This window comes from Egretta garzetta, unplaced genomic scaffold (assembly GCF_000687185.1).
Source record: "Egretta garzetta isolate BGI_Z169 unplaced genomic scaffold, ASM68718v1 scaffold280, whole genome shotgun sequence".
Classification (NCBI taxonomy): Eukaryota; Metazoa; Chordata; class Aves; order Pelecaniformes; family Ardeidae; genus Egretta; species Egretta garzetta.
This window is the reverse complement of record NW_009258219.1, coordinates 1,190,622-1,209,879: the sequence shown is the minus strand read 5'-3', so window position 1 is coordinate 1,209,879 and position 19,258 is coordinate 1,190,622. Positions and strand designations below refer to the sequence as shown.

Genomic DNA, 19,258 nt, shown 5'->3' with positions numbered 1-19,258 from the left:
TGTTGTCAGCGTGTCGACATAGCTGCACTATGGCTGCTAAAAGGAGAGGGAATAAAAAATGAATGTAGAAAACAAAGTAAAAATACTAAGCCCTCATCAGGTGTTCTAAGATGGGCTGATTACAGTAGCAAAGATTATTTCACTGCAGATGTTACAGCTCCACATGCACGATAAGCAATAAGATTTTATCTCCGTGCTGTTTTGGGAGCTGGTATTGCTCATGAGCAGGTTTTTGCTGATGTTTGTATGACTGTCCCTTCAACAATTTCTGCAGCTGTAACACTGTCCAGGACTCCCAAACACAAAAGTTAGCACAGAGACGCAGTGACCAAACTGCCCTTTTAGAGCAGATGTGTCTGATAGTAATTACGAGCAATCCATCGAGATTAATTTCTTCAAGAAGCCTTTCACTGTTTATTTCCAGCCATTATAAATGTTCACACAGTAGGAACAGCTCCAGGAGATGATACTGAGATAGCCTTTTCCTGGCTATGTCCTGCTAAACTGCTCCCCAGCCTCCCCAAACCCTGTCACTTCGGGGTGATACAAACTTCTCCAAACCCAGCAGAGCAGGGGCTTGCACAGAGGCTGTGCCCCACAGCCAGTCAGCTGAGTAGTCCATTAGTGGTGTGCTGTCCTCAGCAGGTTTCTAGAGCCCTCCCGCTTTGCATTAACTAGGTCTCTGCCCAAGCATGAAAGCCAAATGGTCGACCGTTGTTGTCTGTGTTCGTCATAGAATCATAGAATCGTTTAGCTTGGAAAAGACCTTTAAGATCATCAAGTCCAACCATTAACCTAACCCTGCCGTCCCACCACTAAACCATGTCCCTAAGCACCTCATCTGCCCGTCTTTTAAATACCTCCAGGGATGGGGACTCAACCACCTCCCTGGGCAGCCCATTCCAGAGCCTGACAACCTTAATTTGGGTCATTTGGGTTCAGTCCCTACAGAGCCCATGACTGATGAGCTGGTGCTGATTCTGTGTGAGGCAGCCGCCTGTCAGGGACCAGACGTCTGGGCTGGAGGTGGTGAAGGGCTTGGTGTCTCAGTACTTGTTGCTGAAACTACTCTTCCTTGCTCAGCCACACACCACCTGAGCAATAGGCTGGCTGCTCTACTGGCTCCGGCTTCCTACTGACGTTCCCCTAATCTACGCAGGAGCAAACGGAGACACAGAGGAAACATGGCTGCTATTTTGCTTTAGACTAAGAGAAAACATTTGGTATGAAGTAGCTGAAGTCCTGTGGAAAAGTCCTTGTCTGAGGCTTTGGAGGTAAATGACCAAATACTTGCTCAGGTCTGTTCCCAAGTGAGGATCTGAGAGCTCCCTGCTGCCTACTGCAGATGGCTACGTGCCAGACACCTCGGTTATCCCCTTCCTTCTCTGTGGTGGCTGCTCTTCCCTGCATCAATTAGCCGCGCATTAAGGGGCAACATGAGGAACCCACTTCCTAAGCCAACAGTGCCATGCCTCAGCTGAGGGGAGAGGTAGGCATGTATCAGCTTGAAGCTCTGCTGACAGCCAGCCAGAACATCTCATAACACGAGACATGTTATGCCAGAGCTCTCTGTTCCTCCTCAGAGGCAGTGAAGCAATCCAGAAGTGGGAATATGATAAAGTCCTAATCAGCATAAGGCAGTGGGGTAGAGTTCCAAGAAGCCTGGTGGTAAGAGTGCTCACAAACTTTGTGAAATGGGGTTCTGCTGTACAAGGCTGATCCCTGACTGTCCCGTATTTGGAGTGGGGGTACTGCTGCTTCCAGACATCCCAGGACACCGGTTCTCTCATCTCTTTACCCTCTTTGGTGCAGTTTATTGCCCTGACTTCATTCCTGATGAAGAATTTATGCTTCATCTGCAAAGGATCATGATTCAATTTACGTGATTATTCAAAATTGTTTATGTTTCCCTAAGTTCTAGGAGCTGCCCAGGGATGGGTGTTTGCTTGCTTCTGTTATGGCTTTTCAAGCTGTGTTGGTTAGTTATGACCAATCACATCTGTCACGTGGAGGCTAATATGTATACGCAGGTTTGAAGTCCTCTTTCCACAGCTTGATTGCCCATCGCAAGCATGCACAAACAAGCCTAGGCTGCACGCTGACCTAGCTCATCATCTCCCTGGTTTTGAGCCGTCTGGTCCAACCGGGCTAAAATGCCCCAATGTGCCATGGGCAGTGGAAGGAAGCTCCTGTAAGAAGTAATAATAGCTGCTTTGTAGTAATATCCTGGTTTTGTCTTCTTAGCTTCTTGCAATAGAGGTGAACACACCGGAGAAATTCAGCTCGACGGCTGACGTAGTGATACGCTTGCTGGACACCAATGACAATGTCCCAAAGTTCTCCTCTGACTACTACATTGCCAGGATCCCCGAGAACTCCCCGGGGGGCTCAAACGTAGTTGCTGTTACAGTAAGTTTAATTCATCTCTTAAGAAATGCTCTCTTTTCTAGATGTCTGTGGAGACAGTTCAAGTACCTTAAAAACAGCGGACAGAGGCAAGTAGCAAATATTATTTGCCATTCAGCTTCTGGACTGAACTCCAGTTCCTTTCCAGAATCAACAAAAAAAACCCTTCTTCTGAAAAAATAAAGTTTTAGGCAAACATTTTTCAGAACAACAAATTTACTTTGATTTTTAATTAAGGCCATCTGCTTTTAAGACAAATTACATGGTCTGTGAGTACTAAGAAAGCCCCGGTCAAACCAGTGTCCATCAGGAAGATTCAGTTATGAGGAAGTGGAAGTGGATTTACTGGATTTGCTTGCTTAAGTATGAGTAAAAAGAAAACATGATGGCTTCTTAGTAGATAGTAGTCCCCTCCTTCTGGAAGGAATCTGGCTGCTAAATGCATAATTAGACAGTTAATGAAGGCAAGAATATAACATTGAAATGCTTAGAGCTGGGAAGGAAAGATCCCTATGTATGTAACTTCTCACAGTGGGAAAAATATGCCTATAGATTTTCCCAGTATCTCACATTTTCACTGAAACTAAGTCAGGGTATTACACAGGCCCTACGTGCTGGAGAAGCATTTCCAGCCATGGGAGTGAGCCGTGTCTCTTCAATGCAACTTCTAGGACTGGAAACAGATCTGATGTTGCAGAGCTGAGAAAGCTTCTGGCCGTGTGGGGCTCGGTGGGTGATGCCAGTCACCTTGCAGAGGCCTCACGGGTAAGGATGATGGTGGCAGGTCGCCAGAGATCTCCAGCACAGGCTGGCTGCAAGTAAGAAAGAAAATTAAATAATCAGAACAGCAAAGTGCTGAAGGTAAATTTTAGTGATGGAGGAATGAAAGAACCAGTGGAACATAAACAACACAGAAAAGCTTATTAGAGGAAACTAATAGGAAAGCTAAGAAAACAGAGAATCCCAAACATCACTGTCTTTGCAGCAAGAGGAATAAAAAATTCCAGGAGTTGGACAGCAAAAAAAAAAAAAAAAAGTAATTTTAAAAAAGTTTGCGAAAGCAGCAAAACTAGCCAAGGTGCACAGGAGAGTGTAGCTGAGGAGTCCATGTAAAATTTACTGTCATGTGCTGTCAATTCAATGCTTGACCCAGATTCAGAAATATACTTGAAAAACTGAGATACTCCAAGTACTCAGGATGGCAATTCTGGCAGAAGTCCCAGGCATGCCAATGTTTTAGGAAAAACTAGGCAGTCCTGAAGTAGACTGCGGTCAAAATTATGGGGTGAGAGAATCTGACAAGCTCGTGTCAAAGAACTAGAAAACACCTATCAGTAGGGCTGCAGGTGTGTTACGTTCACCATGCAGGAATCAAAGACATTGTTCCAGTTCTTCCGTCAGGAAGATGAATGAACCAGCCTGTGCCACCATGAATTTTGATGGCCAGATACGTCAGTATAATATAACACCTCCCCCGGGGCTAGCAGAGAAGCAGAGGCTTATGGAAATAGCTGTTACCAAACCAATAGCTTTCCTAATCCTGAGCTAAGGAAGGAAGCCAACAAGAGTCGGGAACAAAGATATCATCTGGTGTAGTATCTTCATTACTTGAAGTCACACAGGCACAAGAGTGATTAAAATATAAACAAAGCTGAAATATTGTATATAGATTGAAACATTTGCTGTGTATTACTTTAAATTGCATCAATTAAACAAGCAGAGGCTTAAAAATACTCTATATAAAGTAAATAATTTTGTCTAGGGAATATACATGAATATTTAACGGATAATTTGCAAGGCTCGAGAGCGGGCAGTTTGTTCGTGTCATTAAGGTTAGCTTCATCCCTGTTAAAGGCAGGCTGTGATAACTGTCAATAGATGGAGCCATCTAGTGGCTTTCTCCCTGCCAGAGCCCCTGGGCACCAGCCTGGCCAGGAGGCATCTGAGCACCCGCCCTGGGACAGGCACTGACACCTCCTCCTGTTAGATTTTGCAGTTTTCTAGGTGCACATGGTTTTTTAATGTGATTTCCCCCTAAAACAAATGTGAAAGGCAAAAAGAGGGGAAAGCATTTGGGGTTTTACATTTCCTGTTATTAAAAAAAACCCGAAAGGTTTCTTTTTTGTGATTTAGTGAATGATGACTCTCTTATTTTCTTCTCTTAAGGCTACAGATCCAGACTCGGGGCTTTGGGGGGAAGTCAAGTACTCTATCTATGGAACAGGAGCAGATCTGTAAGTAAAAAAAACCCAAAATTACAGGCTCATTCTTGACCTGCTCATTTCCAGGGACATTTATGCCATGTTCTTTGTGAGTTCTGTGAAAACAACAGAAAAACAGTGTGATCATTGAACATCTGCTTCATGAACTCATGGAATTTTACCCACAAGCCCCCAAAGAGGCATAAGGCAGCTGAAGTCCCAATACACAGGATCTGTTCAATCACCATTTGAAAAACGCTTGTAAGAGAAAGAGGAGGTTTTGGTCTAGTTGTTGTGAAAAGTCAGTTCTGGAGGAAAAAAAAAATCCCTTGCTCTTTCCCCTTCCCTTTCCATATAGCTGTACAAATAGTTCAGTTCCAACTCTTGTCAAAATCAATCAAAGACGACAAGACTTTCAAGTATATAAACTTTAGCTTTGGAGACCAGCTGCACTGGGTGTTCAAAGCATTTTATGTATTTAAACCTCGTAGTCCTGCATCAGGGAAGAAGGGAATCTGATGCTCACTCAATTTTGTAATGATGCCTAGCTCCCTCTCCCTGTCTTTGGGGACAGTGCTGGGGTAAGAACATCATGAAACACTGGTTTCTCCCACACTGCTTCCACCCCAGCAGTTGCCCTGGCCTGTGGCTTGGGGCCCCCAGCCATGGCTAGCATCACTGGCCATCGCCAATATTGCTGCTGGAACCTGCTGGACATGGTGGGGTGCAGGGCAGAATATTTGAAATGAATGGGCTTTTCAGACACTCATCCCCAGAATCCGTTTTTCTCTGTACATTATCCACCTGGAGTTAAAGCTGAACACTTCTTGTTAAGGTCAAAGCCATTTAGGAGGCACAATCAAAGTCCAAAATCCAAGATGTTAAGGGTGAACCTCTTCTGTAGCCAGAAGGATACACATATGGGAGCATTTCCAGGATGGATTATTTTGAGCTCTTCACTAAGTCCTTAAGCTAGCTGCTAACTGCATAGAGGCAAGCAGGCAAAGGTCGCGTTGTGCAGGCAGGTTTAAAATGTAGCAGCTGGTGCAAAGAAGCTTGTGAAGGTTGTTGACAAAGGATTTGGAAAAAAACTGTGAGCGCAGCTTTATTCTGATTGGAGTTATGGGGATGTTCAGACTCACTGTTCTTATGCTGTTGAATAAGGAAATTAAGATGTGAAGACTTTTTTTTTCCTCCCTTCTTAAGTATGATTTTTTTTTTTTCTTTTCCTTGTGCCAGAATGGCATGCCTCTGCAAGGCTGGATTGATTTCCTAGCTCTGGGACCTCCACACGGTTTGATGCAGATTTGAGAGTTTCAATTAGAGGCATGATTTTTTCTGTCTCAGGGGTTACATCAGTGGATTTGCAGTCGCATTGGTAGAAAAATGAGTTGTACTGGAGTAAGACAAATAGCGTTAACTGTTGAAGATAAAACCACTGTGCTGGTAATCCTACATCCAAGCTGCCAGTGGGAGTGGGGTACACTGCTGTAACCTCTTCACATCTCAGTGCTTCTATTCTTCCACTAAATGGGGGTGATGAGAGTCCTCTCTGCATGGTTGGGCTGGGCTGGGAGCTAAGGAGGCACTCAGCACAGGCACTGTCTCCTACCAAGGGTTGGCACAGCTCTTTCCACCTCCAAGCCCCGGCTTTCATCAAGACTTGTATTTGTATTTAACAGGGTAATGAAAGCAATTGAAGATTCTGGATTATTAAGTGCTTATTAATTGAAGATTCTGGATTATTAAGTGATTATTAATCACTTTCAATTGTGCCTGCACAGCTGGAATACAGAAAATATTTTGTTATTCTGTGTATTAATTAAAGGGCATATAAAACCTTTCATCTGTTAAAAAAACCCTACTGCTTGGAGCCTGAACTGGCAGTCCATTTTAAAAAGACACTGAGTTGGTATCTTCTCTATAAATCCAAGCTTTTGGCTGACACTTTTGACAGTGTCTCAGTAATTACAAATGTGTAGAATTGAACTTGCTACAGATAAATCTGAACACCCACTCCATTCCAGTGCCAGTCTATGGAAAAGTGATTATTTTTGGAGGAGATAATTTGCCCTGCACTTTGGGGGATTTGAGAGCAGCCATTTTTCTTACCCATCCTGAGAAGCAAATATTCCGAGAGTTTAAATATGATATGCAGCATGCTTCCCTTAGCTATTGAGGTGATATCAATCAATCTTAATTTATGCAGGGCATGGTCTAATACATTGTACTTATAAACTGAAAAAAAAAAAATAGGCAGTTCCTTAATGTTTTAGCTCAAAGAAATCACTCTGGGAGAAGGCCATCACACTGAGCATTTATTGAGGACAAAGGCTTTAACAGAAAATGCAGCTGAAATGGCTAATGCACAATAGATAGAAAAACATCAGGCACTGATAGTTCTCTGGTTTTCAAGCCTAATGGAATGAGCCAAAAATAGGTAGAGCGAATGATTTGGAAACATCAGCCAGGCAGGAGTTATGTGAAGAGTACCAATCCCTGGGCACAGCTTTTCAATGTTTAGAGCCCACCTTTTCCCCAGGCTGTAAACACACATTAAGTGATCAAAAAACCCAAAAGTCTTTCCATGCTTCTTTTCCAGGTTCCTAATCCACCCGTCAACGGGTATAATTTACACCCAGCCCTGGGCTGTATTAGATGCTGAAGTGAACTCAAAGTATAATTTCTATGTGAAGGCAGAGGATGCAGATGGGAAATACAGCTTGGCTGAAGTGTTTATCACTGTGCTGGATGTCAATGACCACTCTCCAGAGTTCAATGAAAACATCCAGGAAAAGACGATGATCATCGGGTCACCGGTGAAAATAGAGGTGAGAGACACGACCCAGTGTGTCACAAAGCAGAGTGCTTTGGAAAAACCCCAGGCCTGCTGTTTATTCCTCAGGGATCATGATGAATGCCTGAAAGTTGACTTTTCCTGCAGCTTTATTTTGCACATCCATTTGTATGTAACAAATAGATTAAAGCATGGAATGATAGTATTTACAGACTGCTGAGAAGAAGAAATAAATTCTGTAGGCAAAAGATAAAATTCTGTTACGGCGTATGAACCTGGTGGAGGATCCTGGATTATACAGCGATCGTAAGAAGCCCAAATAAGATGAGTGAATGGAAGTACAGGATTTTGAATACTTAACCTTCCTGCCACACCTCTGTGCTCAACCACACAACTTCTTTCCCTTCGCTTTGCAAAATTGTATTCATTGATGCAGTGTGGAACAGGAGGTTAAAAATAATGCAATAACAATTCATAGACAAAGGAGCGGAACGTCCTGTGTTACACATGTTTGAATGCATATAGTCAAGCCTGATTACACAACTACTAATGTTAGTAGAATAAATACCACAGCACAAAAATTAAGGCAGCTGTAGCTCATAGCGTGGAGCTAATCCCGTTGTTCCCTATTCACATTTGTCCCCCACGCTGTGTGAGAAACTCCCCAGCAGTGGACCATTTGCATTCTACAGATAAGTTATGGTTCAGTTTTTCCTCTGACTTTATTTAATCTCAAATAGAAATCGCTTATACAAAGAAAACTCTAGTCCTGCTGTTTTTCACTAGAAAATGTAGTGTAGCTGATACCAGAAGAGGGGAAATTCATTCCAAGATGAAACAAAACCAGCCCAGTCATCTCGCAGCATGGCTATTATCAGAAGTGAATGCTCAGAAACTTTGAGAGTTTTGTCTTCAGGCAAAGATACAAACAATAACATCTCTGTTCTTTACACTTCCCCTGCCAGGCTATAGATCAAGATGCAGAAGAACCCAACAACATTGTAGATTATTCCATCATGCAAGCAGATCCAGCCAACGTGTTTGATATAGACCAAAGCACTGGGGAAATCAAGCTGAAATCCTATATCCGTTCCCTGGACATCATCCACAACATCACAAAGAAAAAAGACTGCATATGGTCAGTGGTGGTGCAGGCCAAAGACCGAGGATCCCCGTCCTTCAGTACCACGGCAGTTCTGAAGATTGATATCACAGAGGAGGTAAGCAAACATTTCAGAAAAATCCTTACGTGAGATGATCCTTGAGAGGCACCAAAGAGTAGTCACTGCTTGCTCCATTTGTTATCCATTTAAAGATGCTTCAGGAGTTGAAATCAACAGCCAAAAAGTTGCCAGACAGAGCTTTTCCTTTTTGGCTAGCTCTGTTTTGCAGAGTGTTTCTAGAGCCTTGTGGTGAAGCTGGATTCTACAGCCACAAATGTAAAAGGCATTTTGATCAGAGAAATTGCAAAAGTACAAATGTAGGAGCATGATGTGGTTGGGAGATGAGTTTCTTGCATCTGATTGTTAGAGACAGATGCAAATTAAGGACTATAGACTCAGGAGAGCAAAGGTAAATCCTGACTGCTGAATTTCTAAATTTTTGGTTTAATTCAAGAGACGAAAACAACCTTTTTCCCCTACAAAAAGTGAGTGGGGCCAGAGTGAAATACATCAGACCAGTTTTGCAAGTCAACGTTAACTGACACAGGAAAAGTGAGAAAACTTTATAGAAATGCTTTAAGTACATAGAATTTTGGATGCAAGTTTAATGATTGCAGATGAAACAAGAAAACTCCAAAAGATAGCACATGTAGGTTGAGACTTTCCTGTCAGTCCAACTTCTGCATCAACCAAAGAACAAGCAGCGATTTATGGTGAGCAGCGCATGCTTACATGGTTCTTATTTATTGTAAGTGCCTTGCCAGGCCCTTAAGTAGGTACCAGCAGGGAGGAAATGGGCTTTAAAGTAGATGTGAAGCACATCATTAGCCTGACAGTCTGTGGACCACACACATACTGGGCAAAGATGCAACCCTCTTCCTACAGACAGCAGCTGGCCTTCTCTTTGTTTGGCCAAAATGAACCCACTGCTCTTTTATCTCTTACAGTCTTTCTCTGTTTTCTCCATCTCCTCTTATTCCACTGATACTCCTCATCAGGTGCACTTATATGATACTTCTTGCATACAGTTCAGAGCCTGCTGGCAGTTAAAAGGCATCTGCAGAGAACACTTGTGCTCATCGGCAAGGCAAACTTAGCCCCTTGGCACAGGAGTGACTCCGGGTCTCTGCTGTCGGCGCCTGCCCCACAGGACTGACGGAGGAGCTGGGCCTGCCCTAGCAGAGGGGGTGCCTGGCATGGGGCTGCCTTTGGGGCTGGCCAGCCCCGCTGTGGGCTCCATGAACGCTGCCACACAGCGCTGGGGCTCGGCGTGGGCAGGGCACGCCGCTTCACGGCTCTGCCGTGCGGAGCTGGGGGACTGTGCATGCTGGGTCTCTGTGATGAGCCTTGAGGTTAGCCATTCTTGCTGATATAAAGGAAATAAGCTGCTAAACGCTTTGATTTCCCATGGAAACCATAAGTATTCGTGGGTTTTATACAACAGGTAAGAATTGCTACCCACAGCCAAGAGTGGGAGCACCCACCCTCCCTGCCTCGCTTCCAGGCTTCTCATGGGACACACGTTTTGGGAGTGCATGGCACCAGGTGGCCTCAGGCACTGTCCCCACTGTTGGCCTCCAGCATCTAGCCTCCAGCTTTCCCTCCCCTCCTGGATAAGACGGTCACTTCTCTGTAGCCTGCAGGGCTGAGGGGTGTCGAGGGGAGGGAGCATGCCCCACACCTCCTCTTCAGGGGGAGAAGACATGTCCTTGAACCAGCTGATGAAGAACATCTGGAAGGAAAAAAGAGCAGCTTTAGGGTAAAGAGTTTCCTGGATTTCCTTCTAGTGCTTGAAGCAACAGCAGCACCTGATGAAAGAATCTGTTTTATACGAAGTCCCCTCTCTGCTTCCTTTTCTCCCTTTCCAGGGGTACAGATTTGGCACAAAGTGAGGGAGTGCCCCTCCTGATAAAGTCTGAAGGGGAAGCAAAGAGGGCTGTGGAGACACGGATTCCTCTCAGACACAGTTTTTCCTTCTACCCATGCTCTTCTTGATGCCAAGTCCCAACACAGAGCGCAAGATAGCGACAGCATCTTCTTTCTTCACTTGAATAGGTCTCTTCACTGGGCTCTGCACTACAAATCTGATGTTGCATCCTCCATAAGCTTTTGTGCATTTCTCTATGACTTCTTCCATTGCTTGCAATGATTTGGGTTGGGGTTTTTTATCTGAGAGCATCACATCTCCTTGCAGAAACCACTCTCAATTTCCAGTTTGCATGTGAGTGAGATGCAGTTGCCAGTGTACAAACCCCTTGGTCCCTCCCTATGTCCCAGAGACAGCACAGCCACTGCTAGCGCTTTGTGAAGAAAACAGTCGCTTGCTATAGGGACACTGTGCACGCGCACACTCACACATGCACGCACGTTCAGGGGCTGTTACAAATGTACATTTTGTTCCTCTGTGCTCCAGCTGTACAAAGTCTCTTTTACTTAGCTATTTGGTGGGCATTTATGTATTACTGATTTTGGATAAGGAGGATATTTTTGAATGCATCCTCTAGAGGTTTCCTGCGGTGTAATCACACCAAGTAATTAAACAGGCATATTTTCTGATTAACATTTACCATTGTAATTAGCGCAAGGCTGTGCCCTTTGAGATAGATGCCTCGTGGCTAAGTTCAGCAGTATTGCACATCAAAAGGACCTTTAGCTCTTGGAATAATACAGTGATAAAAAATTCCAGAGGCCCTTTAATTTCACTGAGTCTGGTTTTATGGAAATCGGTATGGAGTGGCGTCTGTTAATCTCTTCTCCTTTCTCAACAGAATAAGAAACATATGCTGAAAAAGCCACTCTTTTTTCACCCCTGTGTCTCACTCAAAAAAATCAATTCTTGCTGCCTGAGATTTTCACAGAAAGCTGATTCCCACTCCTGATCCTGAAGGTTGGCCTGAAGAGGGATCCCTGTGCCTCCTCATGCCTCCACTGAGGTTCTGCAAGTGTATGGGGGCATTTATTTACACCTCTTCACGGACTGCGGCTTAAGTCCACATTTAGACAGCATAATCTGTGGTTCTTAATAGCTTTGGCCACTTATTTAGACTTCTAAGTATAGCTGGTGAGTCTCAGTTTTAGATTCCCCTAACTGAAAGGTTCAACAAATACTTCTGTGAATTAATGTCGCTATCTCCTCCTCGCTCATACTAACTGCAGCCATGGGAGCTGTGGTTGCTGATAGCACTAAGCATCCTTTGCCACATTTGCAGAGCAGTTAGCCTCTTCTTTCTGCAGTTACATGGACCTTGAAAAAAATTGTTCAGAGAAGGTTGGTTCAGTTTGAGAAGTCTTGCCCTATGCTCATGTTTCTATTGCAAAGTGATGTAAATGTAGCCTTTATATACAGGGATAGCACTGCTCTTTGGGATAAGCACTGAAAGGGGCAGCTTGAGTTCTACATCGGATCAGGAGTTACTTCTGAAGCAAATCTCCTGATCATCCCCACATGAGTGGGATGGCTCATGTCCCAGATAGCTCCAAGCACACAAAGTGGACTTCTTTCAGACAAAAATGTGTTTGGGGAGAACACCTAGTGTACTTTGGCGCTAGCAGGCAGTCTGTCCCTGCAACCAGGCTAGAGCAATCTGAAGTAAAACCCCAGAAATGCTGAATATGTGGAATTGGGCTCCTCAGAACCAGCTGGTTCCTTGTACAGATCCACTTGCTCAAGTCAACACAGCCTGAGTTGTCTATAATCTGTGATAGCTTGGGCTCTTAACAGATTCACTTGCTTAGACTTCTAAGTATAGCTGGTGAGCCTTAGCTGGTCTCATGGCTGAGCAGCTCAGCCACACACCCCTCTTGGGTCCAACTCCTGGCTACGCCACCCACTTGTTTGGCTCACCGCCACTCAAGCTGCCAGGAGGTGTGGATGTCTGCATGCTGCAAACTATTGTGGCAGGAGAGGGAAAAACAAAGGAAATAAGTCACCGTTTCAGTAACAGAGACATGGGCATTCTCTTTGGAAAACTCAGGTTTTTGAGGAGGAAGCCACTGTGGAGGAGTGATGGCAAGAATAAGCCCCACGTGCTGCAGAGGGGTGTTTTCTGCAGCTTGGCCTTCAGGTACACAGCCTGAAAGCATCCATCTACACTGAAACTGCACAGTGCTGGGTCTTATGAAATCGGCTTCGAAGGCACATGTCCGTGTTGGAGCCTCTCACAGGCTGGCGAGTCCCAGTGACTATGGACACTTCAGCACCCAGCGGGCTGAGGAGCTTCACTGCAGGGGACAGACAATCACAAGGGTTCTGCAAAGGAGCATACATGCCCATTAAATAAAAAATAGGTAATGACATCTTTTAATCCAAACAGGTGTTTTAATCTTTTAAATTGTATTCTCATCCCAGGACTGGACTTCTCTTTTGAAGCTGATACAAACAGCTTAGCCTCTTCCAAACTTCTGCTACGGGTCTGTAACCCTCTAATTGTCCCCAACCCTTCTCAGGGCCAGTGCTCATTATCACTGTGAAGTCACAGCAAAAAACCACAGCAGAGCATTATCTTTTGTGAGCAGCAACTCCTTTGATAGCTATGAAGAGAGTGTTTCTTCCAGGTTTTGGCCCTCAGAGACATGGCAGTGTTTCCCATACCCACTTTCATTTCATTGTGCATCTGCTTTTTTGGTTTTTTATGTCAACAAGAAAAATCAGTGCTCTTCAAAATTCAGCGTGCCTCTTAGGAAAAAAACAACAGCTGACTAAATTACCAAGTGGCACTATTTGTTGACCCAGTTCTGAAGCACTGTTGGTAATCGATACAAGGACTTGAAGGTGTTTTGAATGCGCAGGGTAGTGCTCAGAGCCAAAGAGCTTAAACTTTGGTGTCCAAATGCCCCCAGACTTCCACTGTCAGAGGGTGCTCAGACCTCTCTCGGACCTGGTCTGTGTGCTCACTGGCTGGGCCACAGCAATGACACAGACAAGATTGCAAAGCTTTTTGGTGACAAATGCACTTACATAAGCCTCTCTGCAGGCTGGATAAGATGATGCTGTTCCAGGCTTGTTTTGCAAGTTATTCCTCCTGTTTATTCTGTGAGTGTTACGGCCATGACAAACAAATTCTCCCACTGTATGCTTATGAAATGCCTTATGTTTTTATGCAGACGCTACAGAAGAGTTGCCATCCAAGGCAAAGCTTTGTATAGTTGTCCCAGAAACTAGAATATAGGCTGAACCAGATAACTCTTAATGGGTTTAGTCTTGGTATTAATCACCTCTTCATGGGTGCCAAACTTGGTGAGACAAGGGGGAGATGAACAAAGCCAAATTCTGAAACGCTTTCCATCAGTTCTTATCCCTGCAACTGTTGTACACTGGCAACATAGACATGTATTTCTGTCTAATCCCATTTATTCAAGGTTTTCACATATCTAGTCAAATCATTATTACTGAGATATAAGATCTTCTTAAGTATATGTCATCTTGCTCCTTGTGTTGGACCTATACTATTTAGCCATCAGTGCCTTGCTACAAAATAGGTCTTGACAACACTTGTAATAAATGGACTCATTTCAGGTCATGTACTACCTAGCAGGGTTTATCTGACACTTAATTCATCAGACTTTCACATGAAGTTAAGTAAGCCAGGGTAGAATTTCTGTCATCTGATGGGATTTAAGTACAAAAAATCCAAAGCTGATGTGAATCCAAGCTCCACCAAAGTCGTGGGCTGCTCTGCTTTTGATTTCTACCTTAGGTCACAGCAAAATGATGAAAATTGGTGGCTACCTGTAAGGTAATGTGGTCCATGAGTTTCAATAGCATTTCTTCACCCATTTCTCTCTGGCAATAGGAAACATTCAGGTTAGAGGAAGAGTGGTCTTGGATAATGTGTTTGAGGTAGGTTGTGAAAATACAAAGTGAAGTAAAGCCAATGGGGGGTGTGTTAATTAATTTATATTCCCTAAGTTTAGGGATGTGATTTAAAAATACATAGTGTTCCTGTGGAACAAGGCAAGCATCCTTTGGGAATCTTCTTAGTCCCTCCACAGACTGGGGAGGGTAAAGATATGAACATCCTACTTTAGAACCATACAGGGAAATCCATCTGATTCTACTTTAAATGTCTGAAAGACAGAGGTTCGAGTCCAAGCTAGTCACAAGGCTCTCCTTATACTCACTGTCTTTCATACATATTTTAGCATGTGGTGACTACTACTTTGGAGGTGTCCTTTTCTTTCCATTGACTAAAAACTGAGAGCTTAGACCGCTGACTAAAATGCAGCTAGCCTGTTACTGGACATGCAAAGTTTGGGTGATGATTCCCTCCTGGAGTTGAGGCTGGAGGAGTGGGGCACAGTGGGTAGCCCTGTCTTGCCGTAGCCTCACGTAGCATCATGACCAGCTCTTGGTAAACCAACCTGCTCATGATTGTGCCATTTCTGAAGGATCTCCTGGCCTTGTGCAACGCTACCGTTGGTCCAGATGCCCTTGTAGGAGCTTGTATTCATTATGAACTTCTCTTGGAAATGTAGTCCAAGAGTGGACTACCATGCCATGCATAAAGGTGATTTCTGTGCTGTGCTGCTACCCGTTATTCCCTGATCGACCACGTGTTTATACATGCTTCCTAACTTCTTTTAGTGTTTCTCGATTCAGTTCAATGTCATTGCAACTGTCTCCTCTCCTGTGCCTAGTTCAACGCTTAGCTCTCTATTTTCCATGCTCTCTATCCTGTACACATTTTGCCCTAGTTGTATTTATAGTAGATACTGGCCTCTTTCAAATATAACTATGTGGGGGTTGACCATTTCTTTTATTTTTGATATTTCCAGATCAAGTCCAGGGTAAAATCCTATATTTTAGGTCTCAAGAAGCGTCCATGGACGATATTTGGAATTTGCATGAGTGGCGTCCTTTCCACCATTTCTGTAACAATGGTGATCTCCACCATCATGTACTGGAAAAGTGTGAAAAGATCCAAGCTCCACCCGCAGGGCAAAATCCGCAAAATTATACGGGGACCTCCGAGACGCACAGTGTGCTAAGCTGTAAAAAGTGAATTGGCCATTCATTTGTCCTTAATATGCCATATGTAGCTTACGTTATTTATTGCTTATTTCTTTGATTTCTAAAAACAAAGCTCTTTAGCTCTACTCATGTCCCCTACCTCAAAGAGTTTTGTTGTGTCTGTAAAAGAGTACTTGAAAACAGAATGCAGCTCATACCTGCTAACTACTCATGTGTACACTGTAATTTTATAAAGTGAAGTTTTCTCATAACCTTTTTAATGCCATGCTCAGTGATAGTCCTGTAAACTGCATCATCGTACCACCTGCAACTGTTTTTGAAAGATCATTTTCTACTTATAAACTTCTGTTTGGGTTCAACACTATTCTTCCTGGGAAATTAACTCCAAAATGTAGTACAACAATACAGCTGCAGATCCCGGAACCAATTATTTTCTTGCTCAGTTCTTGCAAGTTAAACAAACACTACAGTGACATGCAGGACTGCCTCCTAATTTGGCAGTAATACTCCTGTAAGCTTTCATGTTCGACAGTCATCCATCTCACAATACTGTAATGCTTGCCCAGTCTCCTGCTCCCTCTAAATTCTCCAAACCTGGACTGGCTCTTTGACTCATCTTTTTTTTTAAGAGACAACTTCCATTAGTCGGCCCTGCTCATTACATATTTTGGACAAATGAAATTTCTGGATCACTGTCTGTCCCGTAGAGTAAGTCATGTGTTTTCTTTGTACTCTTTTACAGACTCTTCACAAAGGGCCTATGGCCGCCTTTTTGATGCAAACTAAAGATAACCCCATGAAAGCCTTAGGAGTGCTAGCTGGTGTCATGGGCATAATGGTGCTGATAACTATCATGATCTCTACTGCCATGTTCTGGCGCAATAAGCGGTCCAACAAAATCATGCCGGTGAGAAGGATCATAAAAAAGAGACAGACCCCGCAGTCCCGGACAGTCAGGATGGAGTGGCTGAAGTTCAAGAGGCCCAGCAATGCTGCAGAGAAGTTTGTAGTTGAGGATGATGCCAAGAGCCTACACAACGAGAACAGCAACAACAACATCCAGGTTGCCCACATGCCGCCAACTGCACCCTCGCCCCCGCCGCCCCCCGCCCTGGCTCCCAGAGGGGACACCCCGGGCTGGCGGGTGCCACGTGTCCGGCGTAACAATGGTGATCTCCACCATCATGTACTGGAAAAGTGTGAAAAGATCCAAGCTCCACCCGCAGGGCAAAATCCGCAAAATTATACGGGGACCTCCGAGACGCACAGTGTGCTAAGCTGTAAAAAGTGAATTGGCCATTCATTTGTCCTTAATATGCCATATGTAGCTTACGTTATTTATTGCTTATTTCTTTGATTTCTAAAAACAAAGCTCTTTAGCTCTACTCATGTCCCCTACCTCAAAGAGTTTTGTTGTGTCTGTAAAAGAGTACTTGAAAACAGAATGCAGCTCATACCTGCTAACTACTCATGTGTACACTGTAATTTTATAAAGTGAAGTTTTCTCATAACCTTTTTAATGCCATGCTCAGTGATAGTCCTGTAAACTGCATCATCGTACCACCTGCAACTGTTTTTGAAAGATCATTTTCTACTTATAAACTTCTGTTTGGGTTCAACACTATTCTTCCTGGGAAATTAACTCCAAAATGTAGTACAACAATACAGCTGCAGATCCCGGAACCAATTATTTTCTTGCTCAGTTCTTGCAAGTTAAACAAACACTACAGTGACATGCAGGACTGCCTCCTAATTTGGCAGTAATACTCCTGTAAGCTTTCATGTTCGACAGTCATCCATCTCACAATACTGTAATGCTTGCCCAGTCTCCTGCTCCCTCTAAATTCTCCAAACCTGGACTGGCTCTTTGACTCATCTTTTTTTTTAAGAGACAACTTCCATTAGTCGGCCCTGCTCATTACATATTTTGGACAAATGAAATTTCTGGATCACTGTCTGTCCCGTAGAGTAAGTCATGTGTTTTCTTTGTACTCTTTTACAGACTCTTCACAAAGGGCCTATGGCCGCCTTTTTGATGCAAACTAAAGATAACCCCATGAAAGCCTTAGGAGTGCTAGCTGGTGTCATGGGCATAATGGTGCTGATAACTATCATGATCTCTACTGCCATGTTCTGGCGCAATAAGCGGTCCAACAAAATCATGCCGGTGAGAAGGATCATAAAAAAGAGACAGACCCCGCAGTCCCGGACAGTCAGGATGGAGTGGCTGAAGTTCAAGAGGCCCAGCAATGCTGCAGAGAAGTTTGTAGTTGAGGATGATGCCAAGAGCCTACACAACGAGAACAGCAACAACAACATCCAGGTTGCCCACATGCCGCCAACTGCACCCTCGCCCCCGCCGCCCCCCGCCCTGGCTCCCAGAGGGGACACCCCGGGCTGGCGGGTGCCAACCGTGTCCGGCTCCCTCACTCCCAAGTTTATAAACAAGCAGCTGAAGAAAAGAGGTCATGGCAGCGCCCACAACGCCCTCGTGTCAGAGCTCAAAATGAAGTTTGAGAAGAGGAATGCAGCTATCGGTGAGCCTCACATCTAGGCGCTCTTGGAAGCCCCCAGAGACTGTGGATCGTGGCTATGCGTGGATACATTTATGTGCTGTGGTCTTCCCCGTGTCTGTCAGCACCCTGTGAACTGAGACCAGCTTCTCGCTGTGATAGCCACCCCTCACCTTCTGCAAGTATTATGTGCTATGGAGTCACCCCACCCATAGCAAACGCTGTGGTCCATGTCCAGTTGCCACTGCAGTTCTTTCGGCTCGTGTCCCAGTCCCTCCCTGCAGCTGCCCAAGCAGGGTGCTGAGTTACCCTCATGCCAGCCACAGTCTCCCCAGGTGAACGGGCATTCAGGTTGTCCCCATTTTGAAGGTCCCTAGCCAGAGTCCTGGTTTTAAAACAAAGCGCTCTGCAGCCAAGGCACTGGAGGATGCCACTACTGACCCGGACTGGCAGGTGGGTTTGAGGTGTCCAAAAACCCACCGCTTCAAATCCCAGACCCACTTTTGAAGACGTTGGCCTGGCTGTGGCACCAGCAATGCATCTATGTGCAGGTCTGCTACAGCAGCAAGACTGCATGCTGCAAGAGGGCAAGAACGTAGCTGGTACCTGCTGTCCTCGGTGGTACCTCCTGTCCTCAGGGCATGACGCGCTTTGCAAGAGCCGGCGGAGCAATGTGCTCATGGCCTGAGTACCTTCATCCCCGAAAGGTAAGCGGGCAGGCTTGGAGAAGTTCTTCATTTTCCTGCAGCTTATGCTGGGTTTTGCCAGAGTACGTTGACATGATGTTGCGCTTCGCTTCTGCCCTCAACTTGTTTTGCTAATCAGGGCGCGGGGGGCCACCCCAGCCTTCCCCAGGCTGCCGGGGGCAAGATCTGAGCGCAGAAGTTCAATACCAGCGCCCGCTCGACACTGCCGCCTTCTGACACTGCAGCCCCTAATGAGGGGGAGGCCAGCAGGAGGAGGCCATAATTAAAGCAGCAGCAAAGACGAGGTAAAACTGAGTGAAAAATGATAAGTGAAAAAATATAGACAAGTGCTGGAAAGTCACATATGTTGGTCAGGGAAGTGTCTAGAGAGATCATTTGGTTTTCTAGTGTGGAGGAATGTATTTCATCACTTCCTCTGGGTTGCTTCAGGCACTGGTGAGTGCAAAAGGAGGTTTCCATAAAATATTCTGGTTTGTCCTATCAGTATTTTTGAATGAATTA

The 19,258-nt window shown here is 44.7% G+C and overlaps 1 protein-coding gene across 1 annotated transcript in view; it reads left to right on the top strand.

Moving 5' to 3' along the window:
• Positions 1–18,091, top strand: part of CDHR1 (cadherin related family member 1) — a 48,041-nt gene extending 29,950 nt beyond the window's left edge. The window contains exons 13-17 of the mRNA XM_009635354.2: positions 2,245–2,409; positions 4,573–4,640; positions 7,210–7,438; positions 8,370–8,624; positions 17,540–18,091. Coding sequence (XP_009633649.1) covers positions 2,245–2,409; positions 4,573–4,640; positions 7,210–7,438; positions 8,370–8,624; positions 17,540–18,091 — 1,269 coding nt within the window. The remainder of the gene's footprint in view (positions 1–2,244; positions 2,410–4,572; positions 4,641–7,209; positions 7,439–8,369; positions 8,625–17,539) is intronic.
• Positions 18,092–19,258: the final 1,167 nt, after the last annotated feature.